Source organism: Hippopotamus amphibius, chromosome 10 (genome assembly GCF_030028045.1).
Source record: "Hippopotamus amphibius kiboko isolate mHipAmp2 chromosome 10, mHipAmp2.hap2, whole genome shotgun sequence".
Taxonomy (NCBI): Eukaryota; Metazoa; Chordata; class Mammalia; order Artiodactyla; family Hippopotamidae; genus Hippopotamus; species Hippopotamus amphibius.
The window spans coordinates 109,441,975-109,463,697 of NC_080195.1; the positions used below are offsets into that span (position 1 = coordinate 109,441,975).

Consider the following 21,723-nt stretch of genomic DNA (forward strand, 5'->3'; position numbering starts at 1 on the left):
CTAGATGAATTTAGATTTGGTCCCAGGGGCCAATCGTGAGTATACTCTTGCTAAGGTATGTGTGGTTTGTTTTTTGTAAACTTATTTCTATCTAAGCTTCTTAATCTTACATGAACCATACCCAGATATTAATACGGCAGTGTCTCAAACTAATTCATATACTAAATCCTCCAACCCCCTCAACTGCACTTCTCCAAATCTGTCTGATTCAGTAGAAGGTACAATCATCTACTCAGTTCCTTAATTCAAATAATCCTAGGAATGACCCTTGATCAAAGCTCCTCTCAGTAGCCTGCCTACCCTGCAGAATCAGATCCATCTACCCAGTCAGCTGTGTCTCCAACAAATGCTGTAAAGCTATCCACTCCTTCCCAGCTACGCAGCTACCACTCTGCTTTAAGCAGCAAGCATTTCCTGCCTGGACTAATGCAATAGTCTCCTGGCTTGTCTCCTTACTTCCACACTCTAGCCCCATCCCCAACTGCCCCACCTGAACCCACCCTCCACCCAATGCCCAGTGGCTTTTATTTTCTTTTTTCCTTTTTTTTTTTTAAATCTTGCAGCGCATAGGCTCAGTAGTTGTGGCTTGCAGGCTCTAGAGCGCAGGCTCAGTAGTTGTGGCACACGGGCTTAGTTGCTCCATTGCATGTGGGATCCTCCCGGACCAGAGATCGAATCTGTGTCCCCTGCACTGGTAGGCGGATTCTTAACCACTGCACCACCAGGGAAGTCCCTTATTTTATTTTATCTTATATTTATTTATTTTGGCCACACCATGCGGCTTGTGGGATCTTAGCTCCCCAGCCAATGCAAGTGCAGAGTCCTAATCACTGGACTGCCAGGGAATACCCCCCCAAGGGCTTTTAAAAAACACAAATCAGGCCATGTCACATTTTTCCTTAAAGCCTCCTAATGGCTCAGTATCTAAAGTGCCTCAAACCCATCACACTGACAGGTAAACCCAGACTTCTTACACTGGGCCCCACAGCCCTCAGCCCCTCCTGCAGCAAGCGCTAGGCCCCCTGCTGGCCTTCTGGCCTTAGGACACACTGTGCTCCTTCCCACCTGAAGGAAGGTCTCTGCCCTGCCTGCTCGGTGTTGAAAACGCCCTCCTGACCCTCTAATCTTTAAATGATGGCTCCTGCTTTTGCTAATCAAATCTCAACCCCAACTGCCTACTCTCAGCAGCTTTCCTTGATCACACGACCTAAAGTCATGGTCCTTTAGACAAGAATCTGACGGCAAGGACATACATGAAGTGTACCCTTCTCCCAAATCTAAGAGTTTGACTTCGGGGCTTCTAAGAACAAACAGGGGAAAGAACACAACTGCCCTTTGAAAATTACCGCATGAATGCCTTTCTGGAGGGATACTTGCCATGTGGTAATGCAGTATTTTATTTATTTTGTCCATTAGTAACTACTATTTGATAACATTTATAATATTAATAGAACTTAATCTAAGAGAAGTTCAACTTACATTTTTGTTTTCACATTTCAATACTGGATATTAATCAGAAAGACAGTCAAAATTATTATGGTCAAAATTTTTATGTCAAGAATTTATGATAAATGCTTGGTATTAGTCTACATACAATTCAGCTTTTGGTGTAAAGATCTTTGGCTGCAAGAAAGAACATTTGGTTCACTTCACTAACAGGAATATCTCTTAATGTTGGGATGGCCTCTTCTTGGTATTTCTTCTGCTGTTGATTTTCGGCATAGTTATCTGTAAGAAGAGGACAAAAGGGCTCTGTTTACCTAGGCAATTTCTTCAACCGTCTCTATGGCCCGTGGAGACCCACTACGCAGTTTACTAGGCTAATGTTTGGCTAATGACAAGTACCATGTTTAACATAATTAAAAGGCCCCTTAAATGCTCTTTTTAGAAGAAATGTCCCAATTAGAATAAATATCAGCAAAGTACTCTTTGTAATCTCTAAATTGGGTAAGGTATTAACATTTCATTCAACTGTACAGTGATGATTCAAGTCTCGTTTGTACATTTCTCATAGGGAACAGAATTACATCGACACCCCCAAATTATGAAATCATTTGGTACACTCATTCATGCAAATTTAACAATGTCTCTCCTCTTTGTACGAATTGTCTATTTGCTGTAATTCCAGACCAGCATGCAGGGGACACAGTAGGTTATCAGAAAATAAATTTCTAAAAGTTAAAAACTCACACCAGGACTTAAAAAATACTTTGCTTCCCAGAATCCGAGCAAGTTCAGGAATCTAATTTTTTTTTCTTTCCCTTCCTTCCTTCCTCCCTCCCTCCCTCCCTCCCTTTTTTTTTTTTTTTTTTAATTTTGGCTGCATGGCTTGTGGGATCCCAGTTTGCCGACCAGGGATTGAACCTGGGCCACGGCAGTGAAAGCCCAGAATCCTAACCACTAGACCACCAGGGAACTCCCAGGAATCTACTTTATTTTAATCCCTAGACTTGAAATAAAAGAACTTAAAAACAAACAAACAAAAAGACAACCACAAGAACATGCTGTGGCTCTTCTACCCACTTAAGTGGGGCCAGGTGTCCACAGTGACCCTGAGGATATGCACCTCAAAACTCTTCCTGCCAGACAAGGTCTGCATGGACCTCTCTGTCACCCCTGCATCAACATGGCTTGTTCAGGATAAAAGAAGTGTCTCTCAGGCAAAGTTGCCAAGGAACATATTACATACGTGTGGTTTTCATGGGAAAATACATCTGTTAATTAGTATAATAAACAATATATTCACGAGAGTTTACTTGTGCCATGTGAACATATCCTCTGGTATAACTGTATTTATTTCTCCCCATGTCTTTTTACTGTGCCAATGTATGTCACTTATTGCAGCCTATTCTTGGTTGCTTTTCTTTCTTTCTTTTCTTTAAATATTTATTTACTTGGCCGTGCTGGGTCTTAGTTGTGGCATGCGGGATCTAGTTCCCTGACTAGGGATCGAACCCATGTCCCCTGCCTTGGGAGCTTGGAGTCTTAACCACCGGACCACCAGGAAGTCCCTGCTTTTCTTGATAAAAGTGCTAACATCCCACTTCTCCATCCCCCAGAACTTTCCTTTGATAAGAATTTACCTGTGATAGTATGAATGGAGTTGAGTGGAGAGGTACTCATCATGTTTATTCCAAATAAGAGCACGTAACCAAGCACCACAGTAATGAGGAGGTACACAGGCAGTGCAACGGCCCAGTATCTGCAGAAGAGAATATTCAAGTAGGTAACAGACTTCCTGAAAAGCTGCAGTTCTTAAGAGCTCATCACTAAGTTAATATACTTTTAAAATCTAAACTTTTATTAAAATAATATATGTACCTAAAAGGCAGTTAAATAGTTCTACAGGCCTATAAAGAAGCTGCCATCCTGTATACCCTCTGTCTGAACCCTGGAGTCTTACTTCCCACAAGGGAACACTTTTAGCACCTAAGCTGTTTTCTTCCGGTGTTTACCTCCACTTTTCTACACAACATACTCATGTTATTATTTCTTGATTTTTTCCAACTTCAGACATTTCCTCTGAACTTCCTAACGTGGAGATGAAGATGTATATATAAATAACATTTGCAACTGAGCACCTTAATGTATTTATTATTATATGTCTTCTTGTAGAATTTTTTGTTTTTCCTGGAATTAAGCAATTACTGCTTTTTGTCTGTTTGCTTGGTTTCCCATGTACCTATCAATAGTCAATCCTTAAATTCTCTGATAGATTCTAATATGCCTCTTGATACAGTTAAGCATATCAAATGCTCACATGTTTTATTGGGTGCATTACTTAATAATTTCTTCCTTACTGTTTTCTCTTTCTGGAACTTCTAAGAGTTAGATTTTTTGCTATTATATTTTCCTCATCTTTTCTCTATTTTCTAGTTTGCTTTATTCTGTTCTACTTTCCGGAGATGACTTTTAGTATTTCTTCTAAAATTTCAATTAAAAATTTAATTTTGGCTCTCATAATATCCAAATGCAGTAATTCTCTGAACATTCCCCATTTTATAGCATCCTGTTGTTTCACAGTTATAATCTTTTCTATCTATGAGGATTTTATTTTAAAGTTTTCTTCTGTTCTCTGCATTATCTCCATTCCTTCAAGTTTCTCTTTCTTCCTTCCTCCCTTTCTTTCTTTCTTTCTTTTTCTCTTTCTTTCTTTCTTTCTTTCTCTCTCTCTCTTTCTTTCTTTTCTCTCTCTCTCTCTTTCTTTCTCTCTCGCCTTCCTTCCTTTTTTGGCTTTTTTCCCTTGTATTTCATTTTAGAGGCTTTCTTTTAACGTCTGATAAGTTGTCCATTCATATTTAAAGATGAAGTACTGGGGAGGCAGGGAATGGGGCGGGCGAGACATTAAAAAAAATAAAGATGAAGTACTAACAAGCTTATTGGAAGCACTGTGTATATGTGGGCTGGGCTGGCTGACTGGTGACCCTCACTATGGGAGACCTGGCCATTCCATTGAAAGGACCTCTAATTTTCAGAAATTAGAGACCCTTTCCCTTGAGCTGGTCAACTTCCTCCTATCTTGCTGGGAGAAGGCGGGTGGTATAAGCCTGGCAACCACAAGCTTGAGAGCCTAGTGAGGAAAGGTGCTTGGGAGGAATCTCACTATTCAGCAATGCAGATTTTCAACTGATTCTGGTTTTCGGTAAGGTGCCTAGTTAGACCTAGCGTCCCCCAGGGTAGAGACTCTCACTCGGCCTTTCCAGAGCATAAAACTCTTGTCTTCTGCAGCGGAGGACTGGTCTCCAGCTTTAAGGGCTGAGGAGAGGGATTTGAGGGTCTAATGATCTTTAAACACTGTTCCAGCCCAAGCCAGAAATACCATGTTAAAGAGGTAGCCGTACCTCCAATGTCTGGGTCTCTCTGTGTTGTGGGCGCAGAGGTTCTGGCTGGCCTCCCTGCTTTAGAATGTGGGAAAGTGGAAATTCAGTCAGTCACCTCTCACCTATCTGCAATCCACTTCCCAAGATTTTATTGATACATCTCCGCTATCCCATTATTTGCTCCTGTGGGCTTATATCTTGACAATTATTTATTTCCTATGAGCTTATTTAACACAATTTTGGGAGGAAGTGGAGATAGAGATGTGCATTCAGCCCACCATCTTGAAGTAGAAGCGTATCAGTAATGATCTTTAAAAAGCTTTAAGTGTCTATATGGCTACTTAGAGGTCTTAAAAGAACAAACATAAGATTTACATAAGTCTTAAGGAAAAATCTGATTCTTCCAAACAGCACTGATATACTCTTACTTTGTATAAGAAATACATTGAACTTACTTTTGAGGCCAATAGGTTAAGCCTAAGGAGTTTAGCCATGATTCAGGAATAAAAGCCCACACAAGATACAGTACTGCAGAAGAGGGGGAAGAAAAAGGAAAAAAGGTCAGTAAAGCATGCATCCAATCTATCACGGTTCAGATAAAACAACTAGAGAGAAGCCGGCACAATGCAATGAAGAACCCCGCACGCTACAACCAAAGAGCCTACGTGCCGCAACTAAGACCCGACACAGCCAAAAATAAATTAAAAAAACCAAACAACAATGATAAAGTTTATCACCTTAACCATTTTAAGTGTCAAGTTCAGTAGTGTTAGGTATATTTGTATTGCTGTGAAACAGATTTCTAGAACTTTTTCATCTTCTGAATCTGAAACTCTACACCCATTAAACAACTCCTCTTAGTTATTTAAAAAAATGTCTTAACTCACACTACTCACACTCTACTTTAAGCAATTTAAGGGCAGAAATCACGACTTAGTAATTGTTGTAATCCTCAGAGCATCAAGCATTTTGCTTTATGTGTAGGTGTTCAACACTTCATCCTCACAGGGTTGAAATAACTACAGACGTTTCGTGGCAGGTGAATGGCAGGTAGATACAGGTGAATTTATCTACCCTTGTTGTGATCTACGACATGCCTTATCTCCGAGAGCACAATCTTATCTCCCTCAACCCAAGTCTCTGTGGCAGCCTTTACTGCTGTCCCTCTGTTACAACAACAGCCAACCTCTGAGCCCTCACTGTGGGCTAAGCATACTTCTGAGCACTTTACATGCACTATTTCACTGAACCCTCAAAACAATCCTAGGAGGTATTAAGCCATTTTTACAGATAAGGAACTGGTATCTTGGACATGTTACATCATCTGCCCAAGGTAAGTGGCCAGAGACACATTTCAAACTACCTGTCTCAGAGATGATGAAGGATTAACATTTTTCTCAACAACTATGTATTATGGAATTCTGTATGTCACAAGGGCGAGAAACAATGGTGAACCCGAAAGAGATGGCCTCTCCCCTCCCAGAGCTTAAAACTGAGCAGGGAACAGAGACAAGTAAGTTGATATTTTCAATACACTGTGATGAGGGCTAATGAGTGGGTGACACAAGATGATATGGGAACACACAGGAAGGCCCTCAGCCCACAGCAGTGGTGATGGAGGTGATGCGAATAGTCAGGAAAGACTTCCTGGAGGAAGTGGTTAAACTGGGGCCTAAAGGATGAATGGGGGCTAGCCACGTGAAAATGCTTATGGCTGGGCTTGCAGATGAGAGGAAGGAAAGAAATACGAGAAAACGGTGTTCCCAGCAACCATCCATAGAAAGAGCGCCAGGAATCTGAAGAGAGAGCTGGTGTGGTAGATGGCAGAGGGAAAAGCTGGCAAGGAACTGGCTTGGAGTTTGAGTTTTCAAGGTTAATGAAATACAAATAGTGGGGAAACATAATGCAAATTCATAAATAGAAATGATTTGCTTAGTTTAGTTAATTAAATGAATGAATATTTATTGTACATCTGCCATACACCAGGCATTATGAAAAGGTCAAGACTATGAAGATAAATGAGATATGGTCTTTATTCTCACAAAGTCCATGTGGGAGACAGAAATGAGTCAAACGCAGTGGCAGGAACTTTCCGGGCACTATCTTATCTGACCCTCTCCAGACCCCTCTGAGGTGTGTGCTATTATTCCTCACTCACAGATGGAAAAAATAAAGGCTCAAGGAATTAAAATAACTTGCATAAGGTCTCACAGCTAAAAGTTACTGAGCTGGGATGAGAACCCAAGCGGTGTCTTCGCACTGGGCTCCCAGGCAGCAGCCGGAGCACTGGTAACAACGTGAAGGGGAGGTGACCTATTTGGGGGAATCCCAGGCAGCAGGGAGTGGCTGGGGCATAACGCACAAGAACGTGAGCGGTGAGAAACCAGCTGCAAAAGTGAATGAGTTTCAAATCATAGAAGACCTTGGGTGAGGAGCATGGACTTTATGCTCTGGGCAAGGGGAATAATCGGATATTTTGTTTGTAACTTTACAGCTACAGCAGACTACCAAGAGAAATAACCACTCGGGCTCCAGTTGGAGGTTTTAATCAGGGTAATTCAGGTCTGGATCTCAAGTGTGTCCCTGTAACAGCTGCATGTGGGATGCATCTGTGGAAGAGGAGAGGCCCCAGCAGGCTCAGGGGCAGTAGCAGATGAATGAGCTGGGGGAGAAGGAAAAGTACAAGTGAAGAGGACTCCCAGGCTTTCAGAGTGGGGGTCTAGTCATTCCAACCCTGAACAACGAGATACTGGAGCAGTCACTCTCCACACAGCATTGAGAGATTTCCCCAAAATACAAACCTGACCTTATCACTTGCCATTTCAAATCCTTTGATGCCCTTAGAATGAGGTCTAAACTCCTTCCTAGGGCTTGCAAGAACTTAAACAAGCTGGCTCCTGCCTGCCTCTGCAATGTCCAGCTCCAGACAGTGTCTTGTTTCTGTGCTTCACATAACCTTCCTGATGCAGGGTCACTGCAATTGTAGTGAGCGCTGTCTGCCTGGAATGTTCTTCCTTTGGCTCTTTCAGTGCAGATGGTTCCTTAGCTTGCTTCATGTCTTAGCTCAAATGTCACCTTTCCCCAATCACTTGCTCTTCCAGCTGTGTCCCACTCACCACACCCTCATTACTCCCTGTCATTTCCTTTTATTTCCTTCAAAGCTGTTACCACAGTCTATAACTACTGTTTTGGACGGAATATTCTCCCCCTGAAATTAACATGTTGAAACCCCACTCTTCAATGTGATGGATTTGGCAGTGGCACCTCTGGGAGGCAGTTAGGTATAGATGAGGTCATGAGGGAGGGGTCTCCATCACGGGATTAGTGTTCTTATGAGAAGAGACCAGAGCTTGTGTGCTCTCTTTCTCCACTATGTGAGGACACAGCAAGGAGGTGGTTGTCTGAAAACCGTAAGAGGGCCTTCACCAAGAACCCAACAGGGTTCTGATCTTGCACTTCCCTGCCTCCAGAGCTGTGGGAAATAAATGTCTATGGGCTAAGCTACCTGGTCTATAGCACTTCGTTACAGCAGCCTGAACAGGTGAAGACAATCGGCTATTTAATCAGTAAAGATTTCAACGTACAGAGAGACTCACATATTACAACCACTGGGCGCTGGCCTCTGACCTTCTCTATTCTATTACTTTCTGCCTCACTGTTTCAGGTCTCAACCTTTCTGACTGCCATCTGTTCCTTGAACCCACTGGCCTCCTCCGGCTTTTGCAGTGGCTTTTCTCTGTCGGGGAGGCTCTTTCCGTGGAGGGCCACATGGCTCACTCTCACTTTTTGTGTCTGTGCCCATCTCGCAATGAGACACCACCTGACTGCTGTATTTACAACAGCAATCTCCTCCCACTTCTTACCCTCCTTTCTTGCCTAACTTCTCCCCATGGTATACATTATCATCTGACATTCTACATGTTTTACTTATTTAATTTGTCCATTGACTCTCTCCCCCTAGCAGAATGAAAACTACGAAAGTGGGAAACTTGGGGCTGTTTTGTTCCTCCCCTGCCTGTAATAGTGGCGGGCACATGGTAAGCACACAAGAAAAATTTGCAGAATTAATTTCTGGTTGTGGGTACTATTGTCTTAAGTCTAACAGTCATTGCTTTGATTTATTTTTATAGTTTCTAACTCTTCAAATAACTCTCTACAACAGGGAATTACAAAAATGATGACGTTGATAATAAAGATAACAGCAGCAGCTAACATTTAATAAGTATAGGTATCGCTCGCTTTTTGAAAGTTTGCTTTAAGCCATTTCGCTTTTATGAAAGACCTACATTAGTATCTGTTTTCGGGAACCAAAGGAAATCTGAAGAGGATTTTTGCATTTACTTAAAAACAGTTCAACATTTGTTTTGCAGGGAGCCATGATAAAGGCAGTGCCCTCCCTGAGCAGGGAGAGTGGCACGTCTAAGCCCCTTCCTCAGAGCTACACTCAGCGTCTCAGTATCCAGCCGCCATAGCTTTGAACTGTGTCTGTGAGCATCTGTATCTCAACTATCTTCATCAAATTGAGTGCATTACCTCAATTTATCTTGTGCATTGCTTAGCAAGATGCGCCCTAACGTAATCGCTTCTTTGCTTTACCCCATTTCGGCTTACGAAAGGTTTCATAGGAATGCTCTCTGCTTTTGGATCGTAGGGCAAACCTGTACTTATTGTTCCTGTGCATTCTTTTAACTGCTCTGCATAAATTATGGCAATTAGTCTTCACAACAGATGTAAGAGGCAGCATAGTGAAATCAACCCACTGTGCCTGGGTTAAAATTCTAGCTCTATCATTTACTGGCTGCGCGACTTTGGCCACATTATTCAAGCCCCATGTGCCTCAGTATTCTCATCTGCAAAATGAGGTCAATAATGACAATATCGATCTCACAGGACTGTCTTATGTTTCCTAAGCATTCGATAAACATCATCAGCCTTTTTCACAGGTGAAGAATCTGAAGAACCAAAGAAGTAAACAGTCCTCCACAAAGCTAATCTGTGGAGGAGTCAGGATTTGAACTCAAGTTATAACTTCACTCCATAGACTCTCCTGACCAACAGCTTGATTGGCTATCCTGATGCAGTTAGGGTTCCGAAACACTACCACTCCATCTCCTTGGTTGCCACAAAATTCTACAAAATGGGCACCCACTTTTCTCCTTAATTCTCAAATCCTTTTGGGGAGAGACTCGGGGCCTGCTGTTTGACTCTGGAATTATCATGTCTCAGTGAACCTCAGTTTCCTTATCTGTAAAACGGGACCTTACGGGGACTGAGACCCAGGACGTAAAGCGCAGCTGACTTCTATAACCTGATTGTCTTCCCTCCCTAGTTCCCACAGGCTGCAGTGCGGCCACGTCAGATTACTCATTTCCAAACCCCACCATGCCTTCCCTCAAGGCTTTCCCACTTCTTCCTTCTTACTGTTGAAGACAAAGTCCTTGGGAGAAAGCTCACTCTGACTCTTTTTTGTTTGTTTTTGCTGCACCGCCTGGCTTGTGGGATCTTAGTTCCCTGATCAGGGATCAAACCCGGTCCCACAAGTGAGAGCACGGAGTCCTAACCACTGAACCACCAGGGAATTCCCTGACTTACCATTTTGATTTCTTGTCTCTCTACTGGGTTCCCATGGCACTTAGGAGACTGCGTGTTAATTGTAGATTGACTCCTTTGTCTTGTCAACAAAACCATGACCTCCTTAAGGGCAGGGACCAGGTTTCATTCAACTCTGCAACCCTGCCTGGTGCCGCATTTTAAAGACGTTTTGAGATTAAATCTTTCAGGCTCCTGTCTGGCTGATAGAACGCTCTGCAAGAGTTCCCTTCAGGTTTTCTCAAGAACTGACAAAGGTAGAAAGAATCACAGTTCATGTGTGCCCATTCTACAAACAAAATGCAGTAATTTCCTTGTCCTTGAACACCAGAGAAAGGCCCTGGCCATCCATCAGGAAAGTACTTACTGAAGCCAAATTGGGAGCTTAAGAAAAGAACAAAGCCATAAATCGCTCTTTCTGGCAATGGCGACGGTGAATTTTCCACCATTTTCCCTGTGGCTTTAGATAATCTGTGGGAAAGAAACACAACCATCTGTCAGTGATTCACACCGTTGGTCTATTACAACCTCATCGCTTGGCTACGGGCACAGCCTCTCTGCAGTTTTTCTCCCAGCCTAAGCCACGACAAACGGGCAACCTGCGCACAGACCTCCAACACACACCTGCTCACACACGTGCACACCAGCGCCCATACCTCGCCTGTACGCGCAACCAGCCCCGAGACCTCACGTGCGCGCGCACGAGCACACGAGCCGGAGCGCGCACAGCCTGCAGCGCGAGGTGGCGGGAGGCAGGCGGAGAGCAGCGCGGGGACTGACGCCGCTCGAGCTCTGCGGGTTTCGCCTCCGTGCGAGAAGGCAAGGGTGAGCAGGGACAGGAGGCCCGCGCGGCCTCCCCGGGCCTGGGCCTCGGAGCCCAGGACCGTGCCCTGCCCTCTCGTGGGGTCTGTTTCTCATTCGAAACCGGGGGTTGGGGATTGGCCGCCGACCTGGGGTCTCCGGCCCCTCCCGACAGTTCCGCCACCTCCGTGCCGGGTCCCCTGCGCAGGCGCAGCCCAGGCAGCCGCAGGAGGGCGAGTGAGGAAAGAAACAGAAACGCCGAGTCGCCACGGCAACCGCCGCGCCGGCGCAGGCGCACCGCGACGCTCGTCCTGCCGGAACGCGCGAGCGCGGGGGCGGGCGCGGCTCGGTCGGCACGCCGCCGCGGGGGGAGGGGGAGGGGACGGGGCGGTGCGCAGGCGCATTGCGTTGGCGCCCACGTGACGCGTCTGCCGCCTGCGCCGCCGGCCGCTCCCGCCCGCCCGCCGGCTGACGTGGAGGGCCCGAGGCGGCGGCGGCGGCGGCCCGCGTCCGAGGCTCGCGGGCTGCGGGCCCCGGTGAGTGCACAGCTGGCGCGCGGCAGGGCTCCCGGATGTGTCACCTTGTCGCGCCTCAGCCGAGATGCCCGGGGAGAGGGGCCTTCCACACCCCCTCCGTGGGTGTGTGGTGAGTGTGGGTGTGTGGTGAGTGTGGGTGTGTGCGCGTCGCCCCGCACCGTTGGCTGAGGCGCCCGCGTTGTGTGTGCGTGGGTGGGTCGGGTGCTGGTGCGCTGAGGGGGCGGGTGTGTGGCCACTTTTGTCGGCCCCCGTGGGTGTGTGTCCTTTGTGTGGTTTCCCCCTGCTGCGAGTGTGGGCCCCTCCGGGCTTCTGTGCGAGGGTGGGAGTAGCCCCTTTGTGTGCGCACTCCGCGGCCGCCCGCGCACCCTCGTCCCCGTCGGTGCGCAGGTGATACCCCCGCTAGGCCGGGGGTCCGCCGGCCCGAGCCCGTGGGCATGCGCCCGTGGGTCCCCTCGCGGCCCCTTTGTGTCCGCGCCGGTGCTTCTCGGCGACAGCGTGGGCGCCCCGAGGGTGCGGGCGCCTCCCCCGCGGGGTCACTGCCCTTCTCCCGGGGGGGGGGGGTGCGCGTCCCCCGCGCGCGTGGCCGCGCCTCCTGCAGTCGTGACCCCCGCCTGCAGCATCGCCAGCCCGCGGGTGAGTCCTCGCGTGTTCCAGCGCGCCGCGCCGGGGTCTTGTCAGGTGCGTGATGTCCTGTGTGCGGGTTTTCGTTCGCGAGTGCTCGTGAACATTCTTGCACGCCCCTCCTCTGTGTTTTGTGTTCCGCACATCTGCGCCACCTGTTTTCTTGAGAATGGCTGCCGAGCGCGGGGAGGGGATGGGGAGAGGGAGAAATCAACCCGGTGCTCCCTCCTCTCCTGCGCCTCTTCGGAGCATCTTCCTTCCCCCGAGCGCTGATGGGGAGGGGGGCACAGCAGCGGGTCTGGCCGGCTGCTCCGTAGTGTTTATGATGTCAGGTGTGGCCGGTCGAGCCAGCCTGTTCTGGGGGCGCAATAAGGGGGCCAGGGACTAGAAATGGAGCCAAAGCGTAGGTGAATGTTGGTACCACTGTGGCGTACCATTTTCAGAGGCGCCCTAGATGCCCAAAGACCTTCAGTAGCAAGCTCCTTCCAAGATACGTGTACACGACAACTGGAGAAATACATTTTAGGCGATCCTGGGCGTTCTTGTTAATACTTAACGGTTCATGTAGTGTTTTATGGCGTTAACGTAAATGATCTCTTTTGATTCCGCCCAGCGTCATGGCGAGGGAGACAAGGTAGAAACCGGACAGGTTTTACTCCTCCCTTGGGAGCAGTTTTCTCAAAATTACAGCTCTAGTTAGGACATTTTCTATTGCAGGAAATTTGCATTTTATCCTAAGGGAAACGAGATTTACTATAAGGCTACCCAGGGAAAGAAACTTCAAATCCGTTAGAGACCCAGCTGCTCCTCCACTTGCTCAAAGGTTCGTGCTCTGCGCTGAAGGGCTGTGTTTCGGTGTCTCTTTCTTGCTGTTCATTTGCTCAATTTTCTGACTCTCGCCTAATAATCCTTTTTTTTCCCTTTTTAATTTCTGGAAGATTTCACATATAAAACACAGAGGGGGATCTAACTAGTCCATGATTAAGATTTACGGATGTAATGATTTTGCCGAATTTACTTCAGATCCTTTTTTTAATTTAAAATAACTAAAATTGAGAAATATGGAGGTGCTCTCAGTTCCTGCCTCTCCTTCCTAGAGGTGGTCACCACGTGTTTAGGTTTGTGTATATCATTCCGTTGCATACTTTGTACTTTGATCACAGTGAATCCATAAACAATATATAGTGTTGTGTTTTAAACTTTAATGATATTAAACAATATGTCTTTTTGCAACATGCTTTTTTTCGGTCAGCATCACATTTGCAGATTTACAAATGAATAAATCGGATAATTGTGTTTGGTTCATTCGTTTTAATTGCTGGTATAGAATTCCATTGTATGAATATACCATGATTTTATCCGTTTTCCTGCTGATGGATTTTGAGGTTGTTTCTGGGTTTTGACTCTAAAAACAATCCTGCAATAAACATCTTTGTACTTGTATGCTTTGTGCACACATTTGGAAGTTTCTCGAGAAGATACACCTAGTAGTGGATTTGTTGGATAGTAGGATATATGCATCTTCAACGTAACCAGATATCACAGAAGCTCTCAAAGTGGTTGCGCTAATTTTCACTCTCACTGGTATTGAGTGGACACCCATTTCCTCACACCCTTGCTAACGCCTGACTTACATTTTTGCCTTCTCTTTACTGACCAGCTTCCTTATAACTTTAGCTTGCGGCTAAATTTGCTTGCAGCCACCTTGGCTTCTGCTCTAGCCCTGGATTCTTCTCTCACAGCTGACTGGCTCAGTCTTTGTCTTATTTGGGTCTCATCAGATTAATTCCAGTAAACATTTATTTTGTACCTAATGTATCCGTTCCTATGGTTGATGTAAGATAATTTCCGTGGAATGTTAGTTAGATGTACCTTTCTAGTGGCAGGTGAGGTGATTTAATTAAATACTTTTTTGCATATGATGAATGGTTTTTTAAAAATCTTTTTACCTCTTTAATGTAATATTTGATATTTTCAAAATATATGTAGCATATATGCAGGTTGTGAAGCAGAACAATAAAATGAACACCTATCAACCCACCACTCAATCCAAGAGTCAGAATGATCAATCCAAGAATCAAAATGACCGATATTGAATGTGCTCACCTCCAGAGTGACTACTATCCTGAATTGTGTGTCATTCCTTGTTTTTTTTTTTAAATAATTTTATCAGATATGTATACATCTCTCAACAAGGTATTGTATGGTTTCTGTTGTTCCTGAATTTTAAAAAAGGAATGCTGGATACAGCTTTCTGGGGCTTGCTTATTTCACTCAATGTTATGTTTCTTAGAGTCACTGATATTCAGTATAGATGTAAGTCATTAATTTTCATGACTGTGTAATATTCCATGGGTGAATAAAACACAGTGTATGCATTCTTCTGTTGATGAACATTTTGGTTGTTTCTAGGTTTTGCTGTTTTGAAAATTCTTGTACATATCTTCTGGTACACAGTTGCAAGAATTTCTCTACTTTTCACACTGGGGTTTATGACCTCCAGGGGAGTCATAAAGATTTTCTGAGGAGTACTTGGGCATAAGTGATATTAATGAAGCAATTTGTAGATCATTAAATTCCATGTATACCTTTTCCTAAAATTGGTAATGCCTGAAGCCTGTGATAGAAACTTCCTGGTTCTATTTTCCCACCTTCCCTTTCACAGTAGCACTTCTGCCTTAAATTAGGAAGGCATACTGCTCACCCACATGGAATCCTACCAGGGTAATGTTCCAGTTGAAAAACTGTCCATGGAAAACAAAAGCATAACTTAAAATATATGCAGCTGTAGTGTTAGGGAACACCTCTTTTAATCCAGACACTTTCCATCTCCTTGAGCTGCGTTTCCAATAAAATGTAATTTTTATGTTTAATTATCAGCATATATACTAGTTATTTTTTGATCGCCTTTATGCTGTAATAATTATGACATTTTAAACCAACATGTCAGTTTTATTTTAAAATGTCGTGATACTCTAGAAATTCATCCTTTGCAATTATTTAAACTTGGGGCTGAAATTTTTTAGATGTTTTAAAGTGTGAAGAATATGTAATTTTTAAACATTTATTGTGGTTTGTGAGCAAAAAAAAACGTTGAAACACCACTGTGGTAAGCTGTTTGCTAGAGGTGGAATTGCAGGGTTATGGGGTATGAATGTTCAACATTACAAAATGATACCAAATTGTTTTCTGGAGTGGTTGTACCAGCTTTTACTTTGGCAAGCAGTTTTGTCAATTTATATACTTTGATTAGCAGTATGTAAGAGTTGTAGTTGATCTATATCCTCTGCAACACTTGTTTCTGTTAGACTTCTTAATGTTTGCCAGCAAATGGGTGTGAAATGATGTGCATTGTGGTTTTAATTTGCATTTCTTGATTATTAATGAGTTTGAGCATCTTTTCATTTGTCTGTAAACCATCTGTTTCTCTTTTGTTCACAAAAAGGAAATAGATGGTTCACAAAAAAATACCTGGTCATATCTTTTACCCATTTTTCTGTTGGGGTTGTCTTTTAAAACTAATAAACTGGTAACACTGATCCTTTGTTGAGTATATGCATTGTAAATATCTTCTTCTAGTTCCTAGTCTGTCTTTTCACACTTTTGGTGTATTTTGGTGAACAGAAGTTCTTAATTTTAATGACTTTAATTGGAAACTTTCCCTGCCTTGGGATTATAAATACGTTCTGCTGTGTTTTCCTTTAGAAGTTTTTAAATGATGCCTTTCACATTTAAGTTCATAATCCATCTGGTACTGATTTTTGTATGTGGTGTGAGGTAATGATCCACATTCACTTTTCCCCTCACGTGGCTACAGTTGACCTCACTCCGTGTATTGAATTGGCCCTCTGTTTACCAGTGATCTGCTGAACCACCTGTTTTACATGTTTAGTTTCTATATGCACGGGTCTATTTCTGGCTCTCATTTCTGTGCCACTTGTCTACCTGTCTGTCTCTATGTTGATACCACACTGTCATGATTATTAATGCTATAGCTTTACCTGAAATCTTGATACTTGACTCTTAGCTGTTCTTATAAGAATCAGCTTATCATGTGACATGAAAAACTCTTTGGGAATAGATTCAAATGGTTGAATTCAGTTTGGGGGAGACTTGAAATCTTTAAGATTTTGAGGTATGTATTTCCATTTATTTAGGTTTTAGGTTTTTAATGTCTCAATACAGTTTTGTAAATTTTTCCTTACGAATCTGACACTTAAAATTTTGATTCCAATGTTTCTAGTTTTATTGCTGTTACAAATGATGCTTTTTAGATTCTATTTTCTGTTTATTGTTAATAGAAATTTAATGGATTTTTTTTCGTATGGAGCTTTCAATTTTTTTTTAAGAACTTTTATTGAGTTACGGTTAACAGGCAATAAACTGCATATATTTAGAGTGTACGATTTGGTATCCCAGTCTCCCAATTCATTCCCCCCAACCCTCCCTGCTTTCCCCACTTGGTGTCCATATGTTTGTTCTCTACATCTGTGTCTCTATTTCTGCCTTGTAACCTGGTTGATTTGTACCATTTTACATTGACCTTCAGTCATCCACTTGATAAACTCTTATTCTGATATATTTTCTGTAATTCTTTTGGGTTTTGTATGTGGATAATTATATCACTTGCAAATAGTGACACTTTTGGTTCTCCTTTTCAGTTATTTTCCCTTAATTTTTTTTTCTTGTCGGTTTGCTGGCACACTTTTAGATCTATGTTCAGTGGATGTGCTCATGGTTATTCGTTAGAAGTGACTATAGAGAGCATACGTATGATTATAGTGAGTACGTCTTGTTTCTGATTTTAAAGGAAATGTTTCCTCCTTAAAAATGTTTGTTATGAGTTTCTGTAGATACTCTTTATTAAGTTAGGAGAATCCTTGTTTGCGGTTTTGTCAGTTGCTTTTCTGCATCTGTTGATAGTATCTTGTGTTTTTTTCCCTTTAATCTGTTAAGTGTAATGGATTCCAATTTATACATTTAGAAATTCTTCACTCTTTTACGTTCATTCCTAAGATAAACACAAATGGATCTTGTTGGGTTGTCTTTTTCTGAACTGGATGGACTTTGCTAGTATTTAATTTAGGTTTTTGTGTTTATGAATGAAATCACCTGTTGTTCTGCTTTATTGATTATCTTGTCTGATTTTGGTGTTCAGGTTACACTGGCTTTATGCCAGTTAGAGAGCAGTCCCTTTTTTTCTGTTCCCTGGGACAGTTTGGATTGGAGAGATTTGTTTCCTGAAAGTTTGGTGGCATTTACCTCTGAGATCATTTGGATCTAATATTTTGTGTGTGGAGGACTATAAATTGTTGATAATTTAGTAGTAATTAGCAATTGAATAGTAATAGGACTTGAAGCTTTACATTTTTTAGTCAGTTTTGGTAAATTTTATTTATTAAAAAATTATTTGCATCAAGTTCATGGTATAGTCTGAATTCTTTTTGTAATCTTTTATTTGTAGTTATGTTCCCTTTTTCTCATTTTGAATATTATTTATGTGTGACTATCTTTCATTAATTTTGCCAAAAGTTTGTCTATTTTATTAATCTTGGCAGAGGATAAATTTTTGGCCTAATTTGTTCTATTATGTTATTGTTTTTTAGTTCATTGATTTCCTGATTTCCTTTATGATTTCCTTCCTTTTTCTTCTTTGAGTCTTTTCTTTATTATTTTTCTAACTTAAATTGCATGATTAACTTCCTAATTTTCAGCTATTCCTGTTTCCTACTATAAGCATGTAAAGGTATATACTTCCTCAGAGTTCCTTTTTGCTTTATGTAACATGTTTAGTTTATGATATTTTCATTAATTTTTGAATTTAAGTATCATTTAAGTTTCTATTTTGATTTTTTCTGATTTACGTGTTTTAAAGTTTTCTTTAAAATGTGTGTTAAAATTTCCAAATGTTTCTTCATTAACATTTTTCCTTCTTGTTGTTCATTTCTTCATTGTGTTGTCAGAGAATGTAGTATATATTTTATCTTTCCAAAAACATTTGTTTGCCCTTGCTTTATGGCCTTCTTCGTAGGGAATTGTAATAACTATTCTGTGTCCTTTGACGAGTATGTATTCTTTAGTTGTTATGTATCTGTTAGATCAGGCTTGTAAATTATGTTGTTCAGATTGTCTTTATTAATTTTCAGTTGTTTGACCTATCATGAGAGAGATTTGTTGCAGTCTTCTGCAGTTACCTTCTAACAGACTTCCTGTAGTTCTAACAATTTTTCTTTTTATGTATTTTGAGACTATTTGATTAGATACATGCAAGCTAAACAGTATTTTCCTAGAAGGTTGAACCTTTTCTGTTATGCTGTGGTTTTCTCCATGGCTAATTTTGTGTTTTGTCTTAGGGTCTGTTTTGTCTGTCCCTCCTTTCTTTTGGTGGGAATTTACCTAGAATAACATTTTCTTCATTTTCCTGTCACTTTTCTAATGACCTTAGATTTTAGGTATCTCTTATGAAGAGTATATTACTAGGTTTTTCTTTTAGTCCAAATAATTTATGATTTTTAATTGGTATTTTTAGAAGTTAGTTCAAGTTTGTTGGTGGTCAACTCATTTTTTTATCTAAAATTATTTTTATTTTACCCTTGTTCTTGAGAGAGAATTTTGATGGGTATATAGTTCTAGGTTGATGCTTTATTTTCTGTTCATATGGTAAAGATATTATTCTACATGCAGAGTTGTCTACTGCCAGTTTTATTTGTGGTAATTTGAAGAAAATATTTTTCTTCTGGCTGCATTGGATTTTCTGTCTTTGGTGTCACATCTTAATTTCTAAGTCTAGATGGTGATTACTTTTTATTTATTCTGTTTTGGACACGTGTTTCCTGATTCAGAATTTTGTCTTCATGAGGTCTAGAAGATTCTGAGCCCTTTGTTCTTTAAATGCTTTCTCTCTGGTTTTATCTAGTTTCTCCTTCCGGAAATTTAACTGGGATATATGTGTTAGACTGTTTCTAGATCACTTACTTTTCATCTTTCATACTTTTCATTTCCTTGTATCTTTGCCAGAACTTAAAGTGCTGGGTAATTTCATCAGGCATATGTTCTTGTTCGTTAATTTTCTCTTCAGCTGTGCCTGATCACCTCTTTGACCCATCCATTTTATTTTTTTTAACAATTACATTTTTAACTTCTTAAAGTATGATGTGGTTCTTTTTTAGCTATACCTAGTCATTTTTTATAGTCTCATGTTGCTCATTTTTTTGAATCTATAGATATTCTTTAGACTGGCAATCCCAATGTCTTATATCCTCCAGGGTCTACATTTATTGCTTGTTTTTTCTGTTGCCTCCCTTATGATGGGCTGTCACCTCCTATGCTTAGAGATTTTCAATTATGAACTCTTACTTGATTGCTCTTCCTATGTGGGAATCTTGAGAGTCTGATTTGGGGAGACTTTCCTTCCGATAAAATTTGTATCAGCCTTGGCTGGGAGCTTTATGTGGGACTACCTTTCAGTTCTCTCACTTTGCTCCTGGCCCATGGCTCAGTGTCCCATCCCACTATTGCTCTTGTCATCATGACTTGTTGACTGTCAGGTTTAGTTTCTAGCTAGAGGTTTGTTGCTTTGGGGGAAAAGGGTGGCTTTAAATGTTCCCTATTTCTGTGAGCTCCCACAAAATTTAAAATACCTAGCATCCACTTTGTTTTGCAGTCATGGAGTGCCCCATTAGTTCATCATAACTGATGGGATCAGACGTCCTTTACATTAGTTTTTAATTTTTGTAGTATATTCATTTTAGTTTGTATTATGAAAAAAATTCTGTCCTACCAAACATAAGATTTCTTGGTGATAACAAATTTTTTATTAAAACAAGTTTACATCTAAGTTAAAAGTTGAGTTACTCTTAATAAAAATATTAAATAGGTAACAGTACAGTTGGCGAGTGGACTTGGCAAAGTTTTCTACTTTGGGGTATGTGAATTAAAAATTTGGGAAACACTGAGATAGGAAATCAAGATGAGTAGGGCACAGTGTATCCTCTGGACCCATAGTGAATCTGCAGAGAGAAACCTGTAATGACCAAACAGTGAGAAAATTGCTGTCAAAAAGATATGGGCAGGGTGCTCAGGGCTTACAGAGAAGAGGTGCAAAAAGAAACTTGGTGGTGAGAAGTTCAGGAAATGCTTCCTGGAATCAAGTATTAAGGACTGGTAGGCATTCTGGTTGCAGAATAAGGTTTGTTTAGAAGTGACAGGCTGCTGAGTATGACTGGCTTCTACGTTGTGTGCCATGGAGTGACTAGAAAAATGCAGGAATAGGATCACTAAAGGCCTTCCGTGCTATGGTAGGGAGTTTGAACTTTATTTTGAAGATGAAGAGAAGCTACTGAAGTATTTTAAGCAGTAAAATATTATGATCAGAGTTTTAGGGGATGCCAAGGTTGAAGGCAGGTCACCAGTTAGGAGACTGCTTATTTAAGTAGTTCAGAGTAGAAAAGATGGAGCTACAACCGAGGCAGTGGCACTGGGCATGAAGAGGTATATATGTGCTAATTTTGGATTTTTTAGAGGAGTGGAAATGATAGGACTTTGTGGTCAGTTTGGTTAGGAATGTTGAAGGAAACTGGGGAGTCTAGATTGACCTCCAGATTTCTGGTTGGGGAACCAGGTGGCTTACAGAACAATTAACTGGTAACATACAGAAAGAGGAAAGAACTTGGTTTCATTTGTTCTTGAGGGAAAAGATGTTTGTTTTCGAACTTACTAATTCTGAGAGGCTTGTGGGACATCTTGGTTAAGATCCAGTAGCAGTTGACAGGATCTAGAAGTCATGAGATGCAACCTAGCCTGGAGAGATTTGAGAGCCTTAAGCACTTGGACATTTCAGCCATGGTTTGCTGCAGTGAGTATGAGATAAAGTGGTACATAGATAAAAAAATTTTAATAGGAATTTACTCTAACATGTCTGAAAAACATAAACTGTACTTCAAACCTATTATATCATGGATATTATCACTTAGGCCAAGTGAGCCCAATAAAAGAGAAATATTAAGTAAATAAAATACATGTGATCTGTGGAAATGGCAAAAATTGTGGTGAAGATATGCAAATGATGGAAGTTCAGAAAGTGCTGTTTTAAGCCGTGGGTGTGGTGGATAAGGTCACCCAAGGAGAGTAAGCGTGAGAAGAAAAGAGAGTTGACATTTGGGTGGCGGGGAATGGAGAAGAAGAGCCCATGGAGACTGAGGAAGAGCAGCCAGAAGAATAGGAGGAGAACCAGGAGAAGATGGTCTTTGGAGTCCAAATGAAGAGTTCTGAGAAGGAGGAAGTGGTCAACAGCGTCAAGTAAGTTGTAAGCTGAAAAGTGCTCTTTGGACTTAGCAATTAAAGGAGACCATTTAGTT

The 21,723-nt window shown here is 42.0% G+C and overlaps 2 protein-coding genes across 14 annotated transcripts in view; one reads left to right on the plus strand and one right to left on the minus strand.

Annotated features, from left to right (window-relative positions):
- Nucleotides 1-1,534: 1,534 nt before the first annotated feature.
- On the minus strand, nucleotides 1,535-11,492 carry PIGP (phosphatidylinositol glycan anchor biosynthesis class P). 4 transcript variants are annotated; one of them, XM_057697454.1, is made up of 6 exons: nucleotides 11,360-11,492; nucleotides 10,777-10,880; nucleotides 5,276-5,348; nucleotides 4,842-4,898; nucleotides 3,084-3,202; nucleotides 1,535-1,728 (listed from the first exon to the last, which is right to left on the minus strand). In XM_057697454.1, exons 2-6 carry the CDS (start codon nucleotides 10,856-10,858, stop codon nucleotides 1,598-1,600), a joined length of 462 nt encoding a protein of 153 aa, XP_057553437.1. In that variant the 5' UTR covers nucleotides 10,859-10,880; nucleotides 11,360-11,492; the 3' UTR covers nucleotides 1,535-1,597. The 4 variants fall into 4 exon arrangements, with proteins under 4 accessions (XP_057553437.1, XP_057553438.1, XP_057553439.1 ...); XM_057697455.1 differs by lacking the exon at nucleotides 11,360-11,492 and adding an exon at nucleotides 11,066-11,197; XM_057697456.1 differs by lacking the exon at nucleotides 11,360-11,492 and adding an exon at nucleotides 11,034-11,081.
- A 131-nt stretch (nucleotides 11,493-11,623) lies between these two features.
- The window catches only part of TTC3 (tetratricopeptide repeat domain 3), a 129,445-nt gene continuing 119,345 nt past the window's right edge, over nucleotides 11,624-21,723 (plus strand). For 3 of the 10 annotated variants that reach the window (XM_057697441.1, XM_057697444.1, XM_057697445.1), the window contains exon 1: nucleotides 13,689-21,664. The gene's annotated coding sequence lies outside the window, so the exon portion shown is untranslated. Of the gene's footprint in view, nucleotides 11,856-13,684; nucleotides 21,665-21,723 lie in introns of those variants that run through there. The other 7 variants (XM_057697446.1, XM_057697447.1, XM_057697443.1 and 4 more) reach the window with 6 other exon arrangements.